Source organism: Myxocyprinus asiaticus, chromosome 21, assembly GCF_019703515.2.
Source record: "Myxocyprinus asiaticus isolate MX2 ecotype Aquarium Trade chromosome 21, UBuf_Myxa_2, whole genome shotgun sequence".
NCBI lineage: Eukaryota > Metazoa > Chordata > Actinopteri > Cypriniformes > Catostomidae > Myxocyprinus > Myxocyprinus asiaticus.
The window spans coordinates 12,928,121-12,947,858 of NC_059364.1; the positions used below are offsets into that span (position 1 = coordinate 12,928,121).

Consider the following 19,738-nt stretch of genomic DNA (forward strand, 5'->3'; position numbering starts at 1 on the left):
TCACTCTCATGTCATCCCAGATGTGTATGAATTTCTTTCTTCTGCTGATCACAAACAAAGATTTTTAGAAGAATATCTCAGCTCTGTAGGTCCATACAATGCAAGTGAATAGGTACCAAAATTTTAAAAGTAAATAAAAGTAAATAAAAGTTAAAAAAAAAAAAATATTTAAAATTCATAAAAGTAATAATTTGACTCCAGTGGTTAAATCCATATCTTCAAAAGCAATATGAAAGTTTTGGGTGAGAAACTGATCAATATCAATAAGTCAATTTTAACTATAAATTCTCCACCCTGCTCAGTAGGTGGCGATATGCACAAAGAATGTGAATCACAAAAACAAAAGTAAAAGAAAGTGAAAGTGGAGATTGATAGTAAAAAAAGGACTTGTATTGATCTGTTTTTCACCCACAACTATCATTTCACTTCTGAAGACATGGATTAAACCACTGGAGTCTAATGGATTACTTTTATCCTGCCTTTATATGCTTTTGTAACTTTAAAATGTTGGTCACGTCCATTGAATGGACCTACAGAGCTGAGATATTCTTCTAAAAATCTTCTTTTGTGTTCGACAGAAGAAAGAAAGTCATACACATCTGGGATGGCATGAGGGTGGTAAATGATGAGAGAATTTTCATTTTTGGGTATACTAACTCTTTAAACCGGGGCTTAAAGAAAGGTCAATTAAACCATGAAATGATTTGATAATACTGTGATGAGGATATGTCACAAATTCTTTACATTTTAATTTGTCTAATTTAGCTAGCTTCTACATGGTCACAGGTGAATTTGTACCAAAATACTGCAAAATTTGATTTGACTGCATTTTAGACATCAACAACAAAATATATTGGAAGTGGACAGCTTCCTCTTTTTAGAAGTTGATAAACCCATTTATTTTGATACCATAACTATGCACTATTATATCGGTAGTTGCATAATTTCTTATTTGCATTTAGCATGATCTTTTTCCTGCTGTCCATGACCCTATTAGAACATGCCTGCAACTTGTTTTTGGGCTGCAACCAACCAGTTGAGAACCACTGCTCTACACCATTATTTACAAGCAATCAATTAGTTTTCTGTCTCTCTCTCTCTCTCTCTCTCTCTCTCTCTCTCAGGGTTGGGGCTCTAATGATAACTATTGCTGGGCTAAAACTGCTGCGTTCCTCCTTCAGTAGTCCAACATATCAGTATGTCACTATCCTCTTCACAGTTCTATTCTTCACATTTGATTACCGGCAGTTCTCTGAGACATTGCTACTTGACCTCTTCATCATGTCCATCCTCTTCAGCAAGGTCAGCCCTTGTGCCGAGTATACCCTAGATCTGTACCTAATGAAGTCGTTATCTGAGTCTAGTCTTTCCAGACTAAATTTTAAGATGTTTTAAAGGCACTATTTAAGATTCCATTAGTTATTATTGTTATTAAAATGTTAGAGTAACTGGTAAATTGACTACTGGATAATAGATAGCAGATAAGAAGGTACAATATGAAATTACACTTTATATTAACATTCTATGTTTTTTCAATTACCAAGCTGCTGTGTTTTTGTGTTTTGTAGTTATGGGAGCTCTTTTATAAGTTGAAATTTGTTTATACCTACATCGCACCATGGCAGATCACCTGGGGCTCCGCCTTCCATGCCTTCGCTCAGCCGTTTGCAGTACCACGTATCCTTAATGCACTGTGTTATAGATTTGACATATTTTACAAGCTTTGTCAAATTCAGCCGCGTGTGTTGGTATTGTATGAGTGATTCTGGCTGTCTCCTTGACCCTGCCTCTTCCAGACTCCGCTATGTTGTTTGTGCAGGCCATCGTGTCTGCTGTGTTCTCCACTCCGTTAAACCCTTTTCTTGGTAGTGCCATTTTCATCAGCTCCTATGTTCGACCTGTGCGCTTCTGGGAGAGAGAATACAAGTAAAAAAACTCATTTTCTGTTGTCTCCATTTTTCCTTTTTGCTCAGCAATGAGGTTTTTGTAAGATTGTAATTTTGTGTGTTTCAGTACTAAGCGAGTGGATCACTCCAACACTAGACTGGCTTCTCAGCTTGACAGAAACCCAGGTACAACTTTGATTTCTGTACTTTGCTCATGAAGATCTAAACTGATCTGGATCTGCTGTTCCTCTTGAATGCACTTTTTTTTTTAATGTACTTTTTTATGATTTCTATAAACTTAAGGAATTTTTCCATCTTATCAGGTTCTGATGACAATAACCTAAACTCCATCTTCTATGAGCATCTCACACGCTCCCTGCAGCACTCTCTGTGTGGAGACCTGCAGCTGGGTCGCTGGGGAAACTACACCATGGGAGACTGTTTCATCCTGGCTTCTGATTACCTCAACGCTCTCGTTCACCTCGTGGAGATTGGCAACGGACTCGTCACTTTCCAGCTCCGAGGACTGGAGTTCAGGGGTGAGGAGAGCAAAACAGCTTTAGTTAAATTTAGATTTAATTAAACTAAATGATGACTGTTTGTGCTGTAAGAAACCTTGACTAACATTACAAGTTTGAAAATAAAATGCTACAAATGTGTAGAATATGTCCCCTTTAAAACTATCATTGTGATTCATTTAGTAAGGATAGGAATCAAGCAAATAAGTGATCCTCCTTTTTGTTCTTTTCTCATTTCTTGCTGTTTTCTTGTTCTCGCTTTCTCAGGGACGTATTGCCAGCAGAGAGAAGTAGAAGCGATAACGGAGGGAGTTGAAGAGGATGAGAGCTGTTGTTGTTGTGAGCCTGGTCATCTCCCCCACCTGCTGTCCTTTAACGCTGCTTTTGGCCAGCGCTGGTTGGCCTGGGAGGTTCTGGTAAATAAATATGCCCTGGAGGGCTACAGCATCACCGATAACAGTGCTGCATCTATGCTTCAGGTGTTTGACCTGCGGCGAATCCTCACCACCTATTACGTAAAGGTCAGCAGACAATCTTTCTATTCTTTACTAAGCTGCCCTATTTATTGAAAGAACAGTTTCAGGCTTGAGACTAGATGTCAGGTGGAATTATTTCAGATCAGATTTTGACACTCTGCAGCTAGTTCATGATACACCTGATAATCTGTTGCAGTTATGTTGGGTGAATCTCACAAAACCTGTCCAGGAATTATTTCACCCACAAATCAAAAGAAAAAAATAAGATACGATATGTTGCTAAAAGGCAAAGAAATCTATTTTTAGGGCCATTGCATTTTTGCATTGTGGCATTTTTTCTTGGCTTTTAAGCACATCTTCCTCCAAAATTCTCATTACAGATATGCAAGAAGTGTTATTGTCATTACCAGGGATGTAACGATTCACTCACCTCATGGTTCGGTTCAGTTCACTATTCTTTAAACTTATCCTGAATCGAGAAGTCAAGATTTCATTTCTTTTTTTTTTCATTATTACTACTTTAAAGACATATGCAAAACAGTTCTTTTCCTTTAAACTTAAGCTAAAAGTACTGTTCTTAAAAGTGCTAAATGATCCAACAGAGATGTACTGGGACTAAAATATCAGCCCAGAACAGGGCAATGGTGACACCAAATGGAAATATCAGCTAATAATTTTGCTTACTGAAAATACAGAATTATATTAGATACATATTCTGCTTACACAACGTCACTGGTTACATTTAAAATTGAAATTTACATTCTATTTTTCTGAAATAATATTGTCTCTGATTATCTAAATATTTTGATCTAAAAATTATTTTCAAAAATACATATTTTGTGGACGTGCATGTTAAATAATTACAATTTACTTATGAAATCAAATCAGACTTGACATTTGACATTGTGATTATATTCCCCAACAGCATTATTATACATTATATTCAGCATTATATATAGTAGATTAATAATGCCGGGTGCTAGACGTTAGACGCTAGACATTATACCTCTGTAAACTTAAATTTTCTCACGAGCAGACCACTCTCACGCTTCAAACGTACACTCGATCCCTCGCGCTGAACAGTCACGCTAGCACCCACCCGGTGCTGATTAAAGTTTCAGTTTCCACAGTGTCAGCCAAACTCATCGTAAAACACCTGTGGCTGCTAGTGTGCAATCGTATTTTAGAGCTCCTTGTGTGCAATGAATTGATTTCCATTTGTATGCCAGCGTTACATAGGCTTAGGACGTCTCTACAATGCGCATCATCACATTTTTTTTAACCGCTATGTATCATGCCACGATAAACCATAACGCCCCTACTCATTACTGTAATGTGCAAAAATAATGGTATTTTATTAAATTAGTAATGCGTTTATCATGTTAGTATTTGTTGTTTAACCTTTAGTGTACAGTATAATGATTTTAATGACAAAAATAATTGTATTACTGTATTCCAGTAATGAGAGTCTAATGAGCAACAATCATCCATGCGATTATCTAATCAGCCAATCATGTGGCAGCAGTGCATAAAATCATGCAGATATGGGTCAGGAGCTTCAGTTAATGTTCACATCAACCATCAGAATGGGGAAAAAAATGTATTTCAGTGATTTGGACCGTGGCATGATTGTTGGTGCCAGATGGGCTGGTTCGAGTATTTCTGTAACTGCTGATCAGTCTCTAGAATTTACTCAGAATGGTGCCAAAAACAAAAAAACATCTAGTGAGGGGCAGTTCTTCAGATGGAAATGCCTTGTTGATGAGAGAGGTCAACAGAGAATGGCCAGACTGGTTCAAACTGACAAAGTCTACGGTAACTCAGATAACAGCTCTGTACAACTGTGGTGAGAAGAATAGCATCTCTGAATGCTATTCTGAGATGCAGGTTGGCGCTGTTTTGACAGCACGAGGGGGACCTACACAATATTAGGCAGGTGGTTTTAATGTTGTGGCTGATCAGTGTTTATATATATACACACACTGGTGGCCATAAGTTTGGAATAATGTACAGATTTTGCTCTTATGGAAAGAAATTGGTGCTTTTATTCACCAAAGTGACATTCAACTGATCACAAAGTATAGTCAGGACATTAATAATGTGATAAATTACTATTACAATTTGAAAAAAAAATTTCAGAACTTCTTAAACTACTTCAAAGAGTTCTCATTAAAAAAATCCTCCACGCTCAGCAATGACGGCTTTGCAGATCCTTGGCATTCCAGCTGTCAGTTCGTCCAGATACTCAGGTGACATTTCACCCCACGCTTCCTGTAGCACTTGCCATAGATGTGGCTGTCTTGTTGGGCACTTCTCACGCACCTTACAGTCTAGCTGATCCCACAAAAGCTCATTGGGGTTTAGATCCATAACACTCTTTTCCAATTATCTGTTGTTCAATGTCTGTGTTTCTTTGCCCACTCTAACCTTTTCTTTGTGTTTTTCTGTTTCAAAAGTAGCTTTTTCTTTGCAATTCTTCCCATAATGTCTGCACCCCGAGTCTTCTCTTTACTGTTGTACATGAAACTTGTGATGAGCGGGTAGAATTCAATGAAGCTGTCAGTTGAGGACATGTGCGGCATCTATTTCTCAAACTAGAGACTCTGATGTACTTATCCTCTTGTTTAGTTGTACATCTGGCCTTCCACATCTCTGTCTGTCCTTGTTAGAGCCAGTTGTCCTTTGTCTATGAAGACTGTAGTGTACACCTTTGTATGAAATCTTCAGTTGTTTGGCAGTTTCAAGCATTGTATAGCCTTCATTCCCCAAAACAATGATTGACTGATGAGTTTCTAGAGAAAGTTGTTTCTTTTTTGCCATTTTTGACCTAATATTGACCTTAAGACATTCCAGTCTATTGCATACTGTGGGAACTCAAAAACTAAGACAATGTTAAGCTTCATTTAACAAACCAAATAGCTTTCAACTGTGTTTGATATAATGACATGTGATTTTCTAGTACCAAATTAGCAATTTAGCATGATTACTCAAGGATGAGTATTGAATGAATTTGGTGAATTAAAGTACCAATTTCCTTTTGAAACAGCAAAATACTGTACATGTGTGTGTGTGTGTATTATTTATTTATTTTTGTGGTGACACGTATATGTACTTGACAGAATTTATGAGATTCATGGTTATGTAATAATTTGAAAAACTCCTAAAATTGTGAATCAAATAATTTATTCGAACTGTTCTGTATTGAAAAGTGCATGGGTTTTTGTGTCTTCGTATGTTTGTAGGGCATAATTTACTATGTCATTGCGTCTCCTAAACTGGAGGAGTGGCTGGCGAATGAAGCTCTGCTGGAAGGCCTGAAGAGCTGTGGAGAGTGGAACTACGTTGACCTGGATCCGACCTTTAACCCCAATATTGATGAAGACTATGACCACAGACTGGCTGGAATCTCCAGAGACAGTTTCTGCTCAGTCTACCTCAGCTGGATCCAGTACTGCAACTCACGGAGAGTGAAGGTAAGCACACACACACACACACACAAACATATACTGCATCATGACACTCTTACACACAAGTATCTCTGATGGCAATGGTGAGACTGTTGAATGTAAAGTAAAATATCTGTCTTCACACCCTCCCTCCCTCTTTTAGCCACTGGACAGTGAGAAGGACTCTTTGTTGGTTCTGTTGTGTTATGGTCTGTGTGTTTTGGGGAGGAGAGCTCTGGGAACTGCATCTCACCACATGTCCAGGTGGGGGTGCAATAATCCCATTTAGACTTTTTTTTGTTTGTGTGTTTATGTGTCTGTTCTGATGTATTTTTGCATTATTGCAGTAATCTGGAGTCATTCCTGTACGGGCTGCATGCCTTATTTAAGGGAGATTTCCGGATCTCATCCGTAAGAGATGAATGGATTTTTACTGACATGGAATTGCTGAGAAAGGTGGTTGTTCCTGGAATACGCATGTCACTCAAACTGCACCAGGTGAGATGTGTTGTCATCTGTGATGTATTTTGGCTGTTCTCTCTCTGTCATATGTAATGTTTCAAATTTTATGCTTTGCGATGTTGTTTTTTCAAGAGCGCATGTCATCTTTTATAAAGGCTTTTTACATGGCTTTCTGGAATACTTTATATAACGAACGCTAAACTATATAATTGACTACATAGCTGTTCACACAATAAAGAAGTTTCAACTTTCATCAATGCTTCATGGCTTTTAATTTTTTTACTTGCAAATAACCATGTAATAAGCGGTAATTATATGGCAATTATAACATAATAAACACTGACATGTTGATCAGGACCTTGAAGAGAAGCATATTTAAATTTTTCATACATTTTAATCAGATTAATGTCAACATGATAAACTGTTCGCAACCCATTTTACTTCCGTAGTGTGGCATATTTCTGAATGAAACAGGAAGTACAAGTAAACATTTATGTATTACAAAGGTAAAAAGAGTCAGTTTGGATTTCATGTTCACTTTAATCTCTCTCTTTCACTGCAGGATCACTTCACATCCCCTGATGAATACGAGGAGTCATCAGTGTTATTTGAGGCAATCTCTTCTCATGAGCAGACTTTGGTAATTGCTCATGAGGGTGACCCGGCCTGGCGCAGTGCTGTCCTGTCAAACTCCCCCTCTCTGCTTGCTCTCAGACACGTGCTGGACGAGGGAACCAACGAATACAAGATCATCATGCTTAACAGACGCCACCTCAGCTTCAGGGTCATAAAGGTAATCACATACTTTTTCGTAGTTAATCACAGATTTTGAAAATGTTGAATACTTATTTTCCTGTCAAAATTACACAAAAACAAAACCAGTACGTAACAATGTAAGGCTTTATTAACATTTTCCAAGTAAAGACTTTCAAAAGACTACATAAAACCAATACGTAACAATGTTAGGCTTTATTAACATTTTCCAAGTAAAGACTTACATAGTATAAAGATAGAAATCAGAATTACTTTATTGCCAAGTATGCTTACATATACAAGGAATTTGTCTTAGTGACAGAAGCTTTCAGTGCACAAACAATACAACAACAAGAGAGGAGAAATACAGGCTGCTCTGGAAAAAGATGGTGTGGAGCACAATACTTGTTGAATAAATATAAATAGACTAAGCTGTGTATTGCACATAATTATTGCTCATTGGGGCAGTTTTAACTTTTCATGAAAAGGATAGCCTGAGGGAAAAAACTGTTCCTGTGCCTGACGGTTCTGGTGCTCAGAGCTCTGTAGCGCCGTCCAGAAGGCAACAGTTCAAAAAGGTAGTGGGCTGGGTGAGTGGGGTCCAGAGTGATTTTTTCAGCCTTTTTCCTCACTCTGGAAGTATATAGTTCTTGAAGGGAGTGCAGGGGGCAACCAGTAATTCACCAAACTGTCCTTTTGTAGTCTTCTGATGTCCGATTTCGTAGCTGAACCAAACCAGACAGTTATTGAAGTGCAGAGGACAGACTCATTGACTGTTGAGTAGAACTGTGTCAGCAGCGCCTGTGGCAGGTTGAACTTCCTCAACTGGTGAAGGAAGTACAACCTCTGCTGGGCCTTTTTCACAGTGGAGTCAATGTGGGTCTTCCACTTCAGGTCCTGTGAGATGGTAGTGCCCAGGAACCTGAATGACTCCACTGCTTGCCACAGTGCTGTTTAGAATGGTGAGGGGGGTCAGTGTTGGGGTGTTCCTCCTAAAGTTCACTATCATCTCCACTGTTTTGAGCGTGTTCAGCTCCAGGTTATTTTGACTGCATCAGACAGCTATTCAACCTCCCTTCTGTAAGCAGACTCATCGTCATCCTGGATGAGGCCAATAACAGGAGTGTCGTCTGCGAACTTCATCTCTGCTTGACAGAGTGGTCCTTGGCACTGCAGTCATTTGTGTACAAGGAGAAGATTAGTGGGGAGAGCATACATCACTGGGGGGCACCAGTGCTGGTTGTACAGGTGCTGGAAGGGAATTTCCCCAGTCTCACTAACTGCTGCCTATCTGTCAGAAAGCTGGTGATCCAATGACAGATAGAGGTGGGAACAGAGAATTGGTTTAATTTAGTCCAGAGAATAGCTGGGATGATGGTGTTGAAAGCTGAACTGAAATCCACAAAAAGTATCCTTGTATATGTCTATGGTCTGTCCAGACATTGCAGGATATCATGCAATCCCATGTTGACTGTATCATCCACAGACCTGTTTGCTCGATAAGCATATTGAAATGGATCCAGAAAGGGTCCAGTTATGTCCTACAGGTGGGCCAACACCAGTCTCTTAAATGACTTCATGACCACATACATCAGAGCGACGGGTCTGTAGTCATTAAGTCCTGTGATTTTGGGTTTCTTTGGGACAGGGATGATGGTGGAGCATTTTAAGTAGCAGGGAACATCACGCTGCTCCAGTGATATGTTGAAGATCTGTGTGAAGATGGGGAACAGCTGGTCAGCAGAGGATTTTAGACAAGGGGTTAAACACCATCTGGGCCCTGTGCTTTCCTTGTCTTTTGTTTCCGGAAGACCCGGCACACACCATATTCATAGATCTTAAGTGCAGGTTGAGGGTGGGTTTGGTTGCAGGAGGTGTTGATGTTTGTGTGAAGTGAAGGTCAGAGCAGGTGTGGAGTGTGAGACTGGGCTTTTCAAATCTACAGTAAAACACATTCAGGTCATCAGCCAGTTGTTGATTCCCTACAGTGTTGGAGGATGGTGTCTTGTAGATAGTAATGTCTTTCAGGCCTCTCCACACTGATGCAGGGCTGTTAGTGAAAACTTGTTTTACAGCTTCTCAGAGTAGTTACTTTTAGCCACTCTAATCTCTTTTGTCAGTGTGTTTCTGGCCTGATTGTGCAAGATTTTATCCCCACTTCTGTAAGCATCCTCTTTGGCCTGACAAAGCTGCCTGAGTTTTGCTGTAAACCATGGTTTGTCATTGTTGAACATTAAAAAAGTCCTAGTAGGAATGCACATATCCTCACAGAAACTGATATATGATGTCACAGGATCTGTGAGCTTGTCCAGATTGGGGTCTGCAGCTTCAAAAACACTCCAATCAGTGCTCTGTGTCTGTGATCTGATCAGCCAGCTGTTGCAGCGCTGCACTCACACACACTTGTGGAGGAATATAAACACTCACCAGAATAAATGCACTAAAATAGTACCAATTCAGTTAACATGAAACATTTCCCAAAGTTTAAGTGGGAGTTTGACTAACTGAAAGAAATATTCCCCACATAGTTTGCATATTCATTGCAATGGGCATAAAATCTCATCCTTCACAATATTAATCAGCCAGCAGACTTTGTTACAGCTATCATGAAGCCGCGTTCATGATTCGCATCAGGGCGTCAGCGTCAAGCACTTTGAACTCCACATGGAAAGCCCTTGCAGACAAAAACGTCTCAATCTGTGTTTTGGTGATAGTTTAGACTCGACTCGCTTCTGTGGTAATTAAAATAAGCCTTACTTAAATTGAAAAAATACTTGATTTCTGTCACAAGTTTTATGCAACAAATAGTGTTAAAAGCTCCTTTCACCACCACTTTACCACTGACACTGAATCACTGCTGTGTGTGTTTGTGGTGTGCACATTAGTTTAATGACTCCGGGCAGACACATTACAAAGGTTCTGCCCTTCCAACCAGTGTTTATGCTGGTTTATACTGTATTAACGGTAAATGCGTTCATTGCGATTAAGGAAAATTAACACATTACACTTTTTTAATCGCATGCATTAACTCGTTAATTTTGACTGCTCTACTTATTACCATTTAAGTGACTTTCTGTGTGTTTGTGTTCTCAGGTAAATAAAGAGTGTGTGCGCGGCCTGTGGGCGGGACAGCAGCAGGAATTGGTGTTTTTGCGGAACAGAAACCCGGAGCGAGGAAGCATCCAGAATGCAAAACAAGCACTACGCAACATGATTAACTCTTCCTGTGACCAGCCAATCGGATACCCCATATATGTGTCACCCCTGACGACTTCTTACTGTAATACACACCCACAGCTTGGACACATACTGGGAGGACCAATCAGCATTGCCAACATACGAAACTTTTTCGTCAATACTTGGTACAGGTGTGTGTGTTTTAAGAGAGAGTATATGTAAGGGATAATGTACAATCAGACAGTCATTACTGAAAAAAAATCCTGACAGAGCTATCAGGACCCCTTGTATTATCGGGAACATTTTTACTTTGTTGTCATAACCGGCTGACTGTAAATTGTCCTGCTTACAGTGACTTTCCAATTAAATATATGGACATAACATTTGGATTTGTGAGACTATGAAGTGCTATTAGCACAGTGTTGGAGATTTGTTGTCTGGGTCAATGGTCAAATATAAAGTTTTAAGTGGCCATTATACAAGAATATTTGATTGCAGAATTCCAGAGAGCTGTGTAAAAAGTGCTGTTTTTGATGTCATAATAATCATCTCTCTCTTTCTTTCTCTCTCTCTCTCTCTCTCTCTCTCTCTCTAGACTGCGTAAGGGTTGTGGTGCCGGCTGTAACAGTGGTGGGAATGTAGAAGATTGTGATGCAGGAGGTCTGTCATGTGGTAGTGGGAACTCTGGAAATTCTGGGACAGGAGCAAGTGATTCCCAGCACAGCTCAGGACCCACAGCGCTGCATGCTTACACAGCTCACTCTCTGGGTAAACACACACTAACACATTTACACAGTTGCACAGACACTTTTACTAAATGTCTAATGTACATTTTGTGTTCTAATGAGGCCTCACCTGGTTATATGTGAATCTTCTCTTTTCCTAAAATTACATGAAAACCAGTAGTGTAGTCTAGGGCATACACAGGCATTAGCCATATGCCCACCTATCTTTCTTAGGACTTTGCATATGCCCACCCAAAAAAAGTGATGATACATATGACCGCCAGAACAACGAGTAGTCTTTTTACCCGGAACTTTCGATCTACTAACGTGATGGTGCAGCACCATTGAGTGAATTGTTTATTTTATTTTAAAAAGTGTACAGAGCTTATCTCTAAACGCGCACGGAGCTGTGGGAGCACAGCTGGTGGCACGAGCAAGACAGACAGTCCGACTAAGCTGATCCACCAATCAGAAATTTAATTTCAGACGTGATATTTGGGATATTTGCTGACCAGTCATATTTTCCATTTTAGTAAGGGGTGGGGCATTTCCAGCAAGCATCCTTGGAGTTATTTGCACTGTAAATTTATTTCCCTGCTAAACATAAATACATACATTTAAATTTAACGTATGCAATTAAACTTTGTGAAAGTACTGCAAGTTTTTGCACAACTGTGTCCCATAATTATATCAATTGTCTTTTTTGTGTGTGCCTTTTACTGCTGTTTGTGGTGCCCTTTCTTGTGATATCAAATCATTTAAATTTATATTTCTAAGTAGGAAAATAATTTCACTATACACAGAAAAGCACATTATAGGACACAAATAAAACAAATAACCATTCATTTTTATGTAGGCTATACATGGTAATACTAGATAATGTGTTAACGTGAACATTACTACACTCATGTTAGCTATACAGTGCTTAACAGTTTATTGCGTATTATGTATGTATTATGAAGTATTAACAATTTTCATAGTAGCCTAATGAAAGGAACATTAATGACACCTATTAATTTAAATACATATTTAACATCAAGTTACCTTACCATGGTTCTTAGTAGTGTACCGTACACCATGCCAGCCAGAAACTTACCCTGATATACATTTTCATGTTCATGTGGGACTATAATTACAACAGCCAATATTCTTTTTTTTATTTTTATTTCTTACACATTTTACATATGTACTGTATATAAATGTAAATATATTAATTTTAGAGAATGGGTGCATGTTTTATTTTATTTAATTGTTCACAGTATGCCCACGTCTTCAGACATTACTACACCACTGATGAAAACTTATAATTGAACTCTAAATTTACAAACAATTTGAGTGAAATATCCATTGACTTGGCTGTTGGAAGATTTTCAAACTGACACAAGTGAATTTTGATGTTTCTGTTATTTTTGGTTCGGTTATCGGCCTGCCCGCTATGTCCATAATTTCAAAGTGGCCCAAAAATCAGCCAGTGTATCTGCCCGGCCGATGTACATCAGTCTATCAATTGTGTCAAATTAAATTACATTTTGAATAAATTAAGGTAGTAACATTATAAAATCTCTCTCTTTATTCAGGTACGAGTCAGAGTTCCCAGTCTGTGCAGTCTGGTCTGGTGCGTCAGTCTCCCGCTCGTGCATCTGTCGTGAGTCAGTCGTCCTCGTATCGCTACAGCAGCAGCCGCCAGTCTTCACTCCGCACGTCTGTAACGGGTCTGGAGCCTTGCAGACGCTCCTCCAGCAGCCAGCTGTCTCTCCGCACGCTACCCACCTCCCTGCAGCTCCGACTGGGCACCAACGCCTCAGCCGCCCCTGACCCGCCTGGCCCCTCCAGCTCCCTCTCCGCCCATTCCATCCCACCCTGCAAACGTCACGCCCACACGCTCGCAGGTCTGCTGGGAAATGAGGCCTTAGGGCTGGGGACGGACCGCCATCCTCACCCCCACCATCATCTTCATCAAATCCACCATCATCATCACAATCCCTCGCTGTCCTGTCTGAGGAGGGACGACATCTCCTACCGGGTGCAGGTGAGCAGTGCATGTCTTTCTCATACAGTCAATGGCATTTAATTGTGATATATAATTTATATAATTTTTTTCATGTTACAATACTTTGTTTTATCCCAGCTTAATATGTAGAGACAACTTTAAGTAAACCATTCGTAGGGTGATTCTTGAAATAAAAATACAATGTACAGTGTTCCTGGAAATCAACTGGTTGACTATGAAGCTAGTAACGCTATGAACGCTAAGGTCATGGGTTCAATTCCAAGGGAATGCGCATACTCATAAAATGTATATCCACAATGCACTGCAAGCAACTTTAAAGTGTCTGTGCCTAAATTAATAGATGTAAATGCAGTGTTGCTATGTGGTGCTATCAAAACATTTCTTTGTTTGTTTGAACATCCCAGCCAGCCTAACATAGAAACATTGGCTCAACCAATGCCGTCAGTTTGGTGTGCGGCTATATATTTGTTTGACCAATGACAGATGGCGAGGGTGTTGGGAAACCTGTTTGTAAACAGTCATTTTTGCAATTCCATTAAGTGACGTTAGTGGTGCAGATTTAACAAACTTCACCTTTAATTGTGTAAAATTTGTTGCTATGACAAAATGTAAGCATCTTTTGATTTTTGTGTGTGTAGATTGTCGATGTGAGTCAGGTGATGGACATGATGAATCAGTCCAAGAGGAAGGAGCTGGTGTGGCCGGATGAGAGCATGAGACTGAGAGCTGGACGCAATTTCTGGAGAGAGTGGAACCCCCTAGAGGGCATGGAGGGTCATGTGAGTACATTACACTCACTTATCTTCAGGGGAATTCACTAAAAATTAATCGCTCCCACTGATAGTGCCATTTATTGGCATGCGCTGTCTGCGTTGTTTGAGCATCTTAGTTACTATAGAAATTAAGCAAATTAGGTAATTTGGCAAAAGCATTTTTAACACAATTTGCACAGCACAATGAGCAAGTGAGTGCTAGGTTTGGGATGGGGGTGGGCCTGTGTAGCTCAGTGAGTAAAAACGCTGACTACCATCCCTGGAGTCGCGAGTTCGAATCCAGGGCGTGCTGAGTGACTCCAGCCAGGTCTCCTAAGGAACCAAATTGGCCCGGTTGCTAGGGAGGGTAGAGTCACATGGGGTAACCTCCTCGTGGTCGCTGTAATGTGGTTCTCGCTCTCGGTGGGGTGCGTGGTGAGTTGTGCGTGGATGCTGCAAGGAATAGCATGAAGCCTCCACATGCGCTGTGTCTCTGCGGTAATGTGCTCAACAAGCCACGTGATAAGATGCGAGGATTGACGGCCTTAGACGCGGAGGCAACTGAGATTCGTCCTCCGCCACCCAGACTGAGGCGAGTCACTACACCACCATGAGGACTTAGAGTGCATTGGGGATTGGGAATTACAAATTGGGAAGAAAAGGGGAGAGAGAAAAAAAAAAAAACTACCGAGATCTGACATACTTTTGACCAAAGGGTGCTTGATTATATTACTTGTTTGGATTTGATCGCCTCCACAACAAAACCTACTTTACCTTATCACTTCTGTAGCTTGCGCAGTAGTGGTGAGCAGTGAGATGGCAAGTAGACAGAGCAGGTCATTCAAGAGCACAGAGCAAATCATAACAGTGGGCGTGTACTGTCAATCTTAAAGGAGAAGCAGCACCAAATCAGAGCATTTCTGACAGAGGGTCAGAATGAGGGTGGAAAATGATCATGTTTTACAAATATATGACTGTTTATTGTGCAAAAAACTTTACTAATATTATAAGTGAACCTCAAGGAACATATAAAAATAATAATAAAAATGCATGTTATGACCCCTAACTGAAATTCCATTTACAACTTGCCCCTAGCAGACCAAACGTCACCACACAAATAGGATTTTTATGAATAATTAGATAGTAAGGAGACATGTTTGTTTGCATTGAAAACAATGACAAAGCATAAATTGTAATAAAACACAAAGCTATTTGGTTAAACTGGATTGCAGGTGTTTAGTGAAAACTAGTTATTGTTTTTTGTGCAGAAATTTCACGCTCAAAAGTGGTGCAACTCTTTAGTGGTATTGACACTTAAGTAAAGATTTAATAGAAATTGATTTCTCCATCTCTGTTAATTCTGCCACTGCATTCTTTCTCTATTTTACTCTGTAGGTGGTTCATCGTTGGGTGCCTTGCAGTCGTGACCCGGTTAGTCGGTCTCACATTGATAAGACCATCCTGCTGGTCCAGGTGGATGATAAACTGGTTCCCATTATAGAGACAGGAGTGATTGAACTGGGGGCAGAGGTGTGACGATACACACACACACACTTACGCACCCTTATAATGTCAGACCTCTGCACGTGTCAGAGGGAGAACAAGGCCACACTCCCAGATGCTGATCGGGGCGCAGGAAGCCAGGAAATCGTGCAAATGGAGATATTACACACACACACCCACACCCAGTAAGAAGCACACTTGCTTAAATCTGGACAGTAAGCTGCCTTGCTCTGTGTTGCTCGGATATGCTGCAAGAGAGATCAGCTCCTGTAAACTTTTCTCTCTCTGTCTCCTTTATGAGCAGCGGTGATCTCATTCTGTTTTTTAGTTTCAATGCATCTCATCAGCTGTATGTAAACACATGCAAACATGCAGGGAACACTAAGCTGAGCTTAATATATACACAGAGGTTTTTTTATTACAGCTGTAATTAAGTTTTATTTTGTATTTTCTGCCAAATTAAGTCAGGTGCACAGTGTTGCCCTGGATGTGCAGTGAATCATGTGACAAACTGTGCTTTACTAGCTGCCAAGACAGACAGATGATCACGGTGAGAATGATGATAAAATGGGAAGCAGGTGCTTCTTTTATCTTATTCCTCTTTTTCATCCTCTTTTATTTTGTTGTGGATACTTTTAAAAAAACAGAGACAGGTGTTATGGGAAACTTTAACTTGCACTATGATTTGTTTTCTTCTTGTTTTCTGATTTGCAGCTGTGCACTACATACTTTAGATCACTTGTTATTTATTCCTCCACGGTTTGAATCGCCATGGTTACCGATGCCTTTGGAATGAAAAATGCGAAATCATCGACACATTCTTTTCTGCCATTTTGACTGTTTTTCTTTAGCTTGAGGACAGAAGTGGTTTTTACCACATGTAGTTATGTATGAATATATATAGAGATTTGGCTTTAAATATTTATTAATGTATTTACATTTTGTTATATTGTTTTTCATTTACGGGACAAATAAAGACAATGCATAAATATGAAGAAACATTGATTTAGTCTTGCACCTGAGTGACTGTTGACATTCTTTAATGAGGAGGAGAAATTTAAGTGGATTATTATTTTACCTGGGGGTGTGCTCATATACATGTGATCTGGGGATGAAGGTTGCTGCCCTTTAAAATAGCCATCTTGAAATGATTCAAGCCAGCAGCTGGTTCACAGGCACAGACGATTAACAGCAAACCCAAACATACTGTTTATATGGTTATTGATCACCAATGAATGCCCACATTAGTTGATCAGTAATGTGTAGATTTATAATAAGTGCAGTTATTCAATGCTTTGGCTCTGACCTGTGGCTGGCTACAGAGGCCTGCTGGCTGCCCACCTGGTGTGACCACTGGAGGCCATAATCAATATCGACTTTACCTGCTTGCAAGCTTTTTAGGGTAAAGAAATAAGTCCACAGGCACCAGATAAATCAAATGGATATCTTCAAATTGAAAAGATGAGAAATCGTTTGGGAAAATGTAACATCTCACAGTGTGCTAAACTTGTTCTAACTAATGTATTTTACACTTTTCAGTAGGATAACCTTTTGTTAATTTCTTCTGTAAGACACTGATTGTTGGACCTAAACATCTGAATTCCTTTGTAATTTCACAATATATTACACATGCCCAGACATGCAGTAAAGTTCTAGATAGTTATCGATGGGTTTGTTATGTGAGACACTGGTAACACTATATTCATAGATCATTAGTTAATGAGCGAAATTTTATGAAATGTCATGAAATTTTATTTCACATACAGAATTTTCATATACCTTTATATTTAAATGTACATTGACTACCTTTTTATTGTCTAGTTTTCTATGCAATCCAGCCTTACACTCATTGAGCACTTTATAAGGAACACCTGAACACCTATTTATTCATGCGATTATCTAGCCAGCCAGTTGTGTGGCAGCAGTGCAATGCATAAAATCATGCATATACAGGTCAGGAGCTTCAGTTAATGTTCACATAAAAAATTTTTATCTCAGTGATTTCTACCGTTGCATGATTGTTGGTGCCAGATGGGCTGGTTTGAGTATTTCTGTAACTGCTAAGCTCTGAGATTTTCACACACAGTCTCTATAGTTTACTCTGAATGGTGCCAAAAACAAAAAAACATCCAGTGAGCGGCAGTTCTGCAGAGGGAAACACCTTGTTGATGACAGAGGTCAACGGAGAATGGCCAGACTGCTTTGAGCTGACAGAAAGGCTACGGTAACTCACATAACCACTCTGTACAATTGTAGGGAGCAGAATGACATCTTAGAATGCACAACACATTGAACCTCAAGGCGGATGGGCTACAACAGCAGAAGACCACGTCTGGCACTCTACTTAGACCATAGTGTTTCCAATAAAGTGCTCAGTGAGTGTATATAGCTTTTCTTGAGTAATACATGCTATAAGTTTTATAGTCAGAGACAATATTCTGTAGAAGGCTGCATCCCAGTAGGTTTTATCCAGATATTTTGTTTATAAAAGAGATTTGATATAAATTAACAGCAGTATTGGGAGTAATCCGATTATAAAGTAATACGTTACTGAAATCTAATTCTTTTCCAGTCAAAAGTAGTGTAACTTATGACATTTTAAATTCTTGTAATAAGATTACAGTTACTGACGTTGATTACTTTTAAGTACATCATAACATTTATGTCAACTGCATTTAAAACATGAATTATGTTCATATGTACATCTGTTTGCATTTCTGTGACAGTGGAAGGGCGCGCACCCCCTAACAAGTCATTGTAATGCAGAAACATGTTGGGTTAAGTGAATGACTTGTGTGCGACAATGCATTCATTGAGTGGAAAAACTAAAACTTTTCTGTCAAAAGGGTGTAAGTAAGTAACTTAGAAGTAAAGTAACTAGTAAGGTGATTACTTCTTCTATGAAGTAATCTGATTTCAGTTTTTAGAAATGTAATTAGTACATTGTAAAGGATTACTTTTACGTAACTTACCCAACACTGATTATCAGCAGGTAAGATTGTATTTTTAGAATATTGTGGGATACTGAGGGATATTTCTCAAGAACATATCAAACATGTGTAACCATTAACAGATGTGTTGAAAATCTAAGATTAACAGACAGTCAATTATAACCTTAATACTTGTGCAATAAATTAATAAGTTAAAAAAGCACACTTGGTGTCAAAGGTTTCATAGTGAGTGATTAAGTACCAGGACAGAGAAGTCTAATCTAAGTTACAGATTTGAAATTAGGAATTAGACTGTATGAAAGCCATATTCTCAATGAGTTTGCTTGAAGATTAAGGTGTCAGTCTTATGTTAATTACTTTAGAGGATGTAGCAGGGAAATTATCAGTGAGGACCATCAGAAAACACAATTTCCTCCTATAGATTATTATAGATTTATCAAAAACGACAGTAGATTTCAGATCTGGTTTTCCTTCACCATAAATTTCAATAAGCACTAAACATGGCTGCTTATAGACACCGGTGTTATGATATGCACTGTTCTGTTTTTGCCCTAACGATGCCTGTAAAAACAGGTGATATCAGCCAGTTTTTTGTCATAAAATGTTTGCGGGTGGATAACGATCATTTGACAAACGAATGACCAGATCATGTGCTGTCAAATATTCCCTCGTGATAATAAAAAAGGAGGACAGGTGTCAATGGTGAAGATTCTTAGTAAAAATGATTCTAAAAAAAAAAAAAAAAAAAAATTCTAACCAGTTATTAAATCCCCTAATAAATATATGGCATCTCCCCTGAACTTTCCCAACAATAAGTCACTTTCATTGTCACATTAGTGACAGACCACCACAAACGCAGCTTTGTAATTTCATATTCATTGAACGCTTCCTCTGCTTTTTGTTTTCTGTCGAAACTGTCACCAAGACAAATTCCTTGTATGTGTAAGCATACTTGTCAATAAAGCTGATTCTGATTCTGAAACATGGCACATGACCGACTAGTCATAAGGCCAGTCAGGCTCCGCCCATCCGGAAAAGGGCTAGCGCTGATAGGAGGGCGCTGTGAGTCGCTTTGACC

At 39.3% G+C, this 19,738-nt stretch overlaps 1 protein-coding gene across 5 annotated transcripts in view; it reads left to right on the forward strand.

Moving 5' to 3' along the window:
* The window catches only part of LOC127411629 (pecanex-like protein 1), a 47,369-nt gene extending 30,661 nt beyond the window's left edge, over window positions 1–16,708 (forward strand). For all 5 annotated transcript variants that reach the window (XM_051647318.1, XM_051647319.1, XM_051647321.1 and 2 more), the window contains 15 exons: window positions 1,125–1,302; window positions 1,569–1,677; window positions 1,797–1,926; window positions 2,014–2,072; window positions 2,210–2,425; window positions 2,672–2,925; window positions 6,123–6,353; window positions 6,490–6,590; window positions 6,674–6,824; window positions 7,351–7,581; window positions 10,635–10,909; window positions 11,314–11,486; window positions 13,021–13,472; window positions 14,093–14,233; window positions 15,602–16,708. In XM_051647318.1, the coding sequence (XP_051503278.1) occupies window positions 1,125–1,302; window positions 1,569–1,677; window positions 1,797–1,926; window positions 2,014–2,072; window positions 2,210–2,425; window positions 2,672–2,925; window positions 6,123–6,353; window positions 6,490–6,590; window positions 6,674–6,824; window positions 7,351–7,581; window positions 10,635–10,909; window positions 11,314–11,486; window positions 13,021–13,472; window positions 14,093–14,233; window positions 15,602–15,742 (2,842 nt within the window). In that variant the 3' untranslated portion in view covers window positions 15,743–16,708. The remainder of the gene's footprint in view (window positions 1–1,124; window positions 1,303–1,568; window positions 1,678–1,796; window positions 1,927–2,013; window positions 2,073–2,209; window positions 2,426–2,671; window positions 2,926–6,122; window positions 6,354–6,489; window positions 6,591–6,673; window positions 6,825–7,350; window positions 7,582–10,634; window positions 10,910–11,313; window positions 11,487–13,020; window positions 13,473–14,092; window positions 14,234–15,601) is intronic.
* The last annotated feature ends 3,030 nt before the right edge of the window (window positions 16,709–19,738 follow it).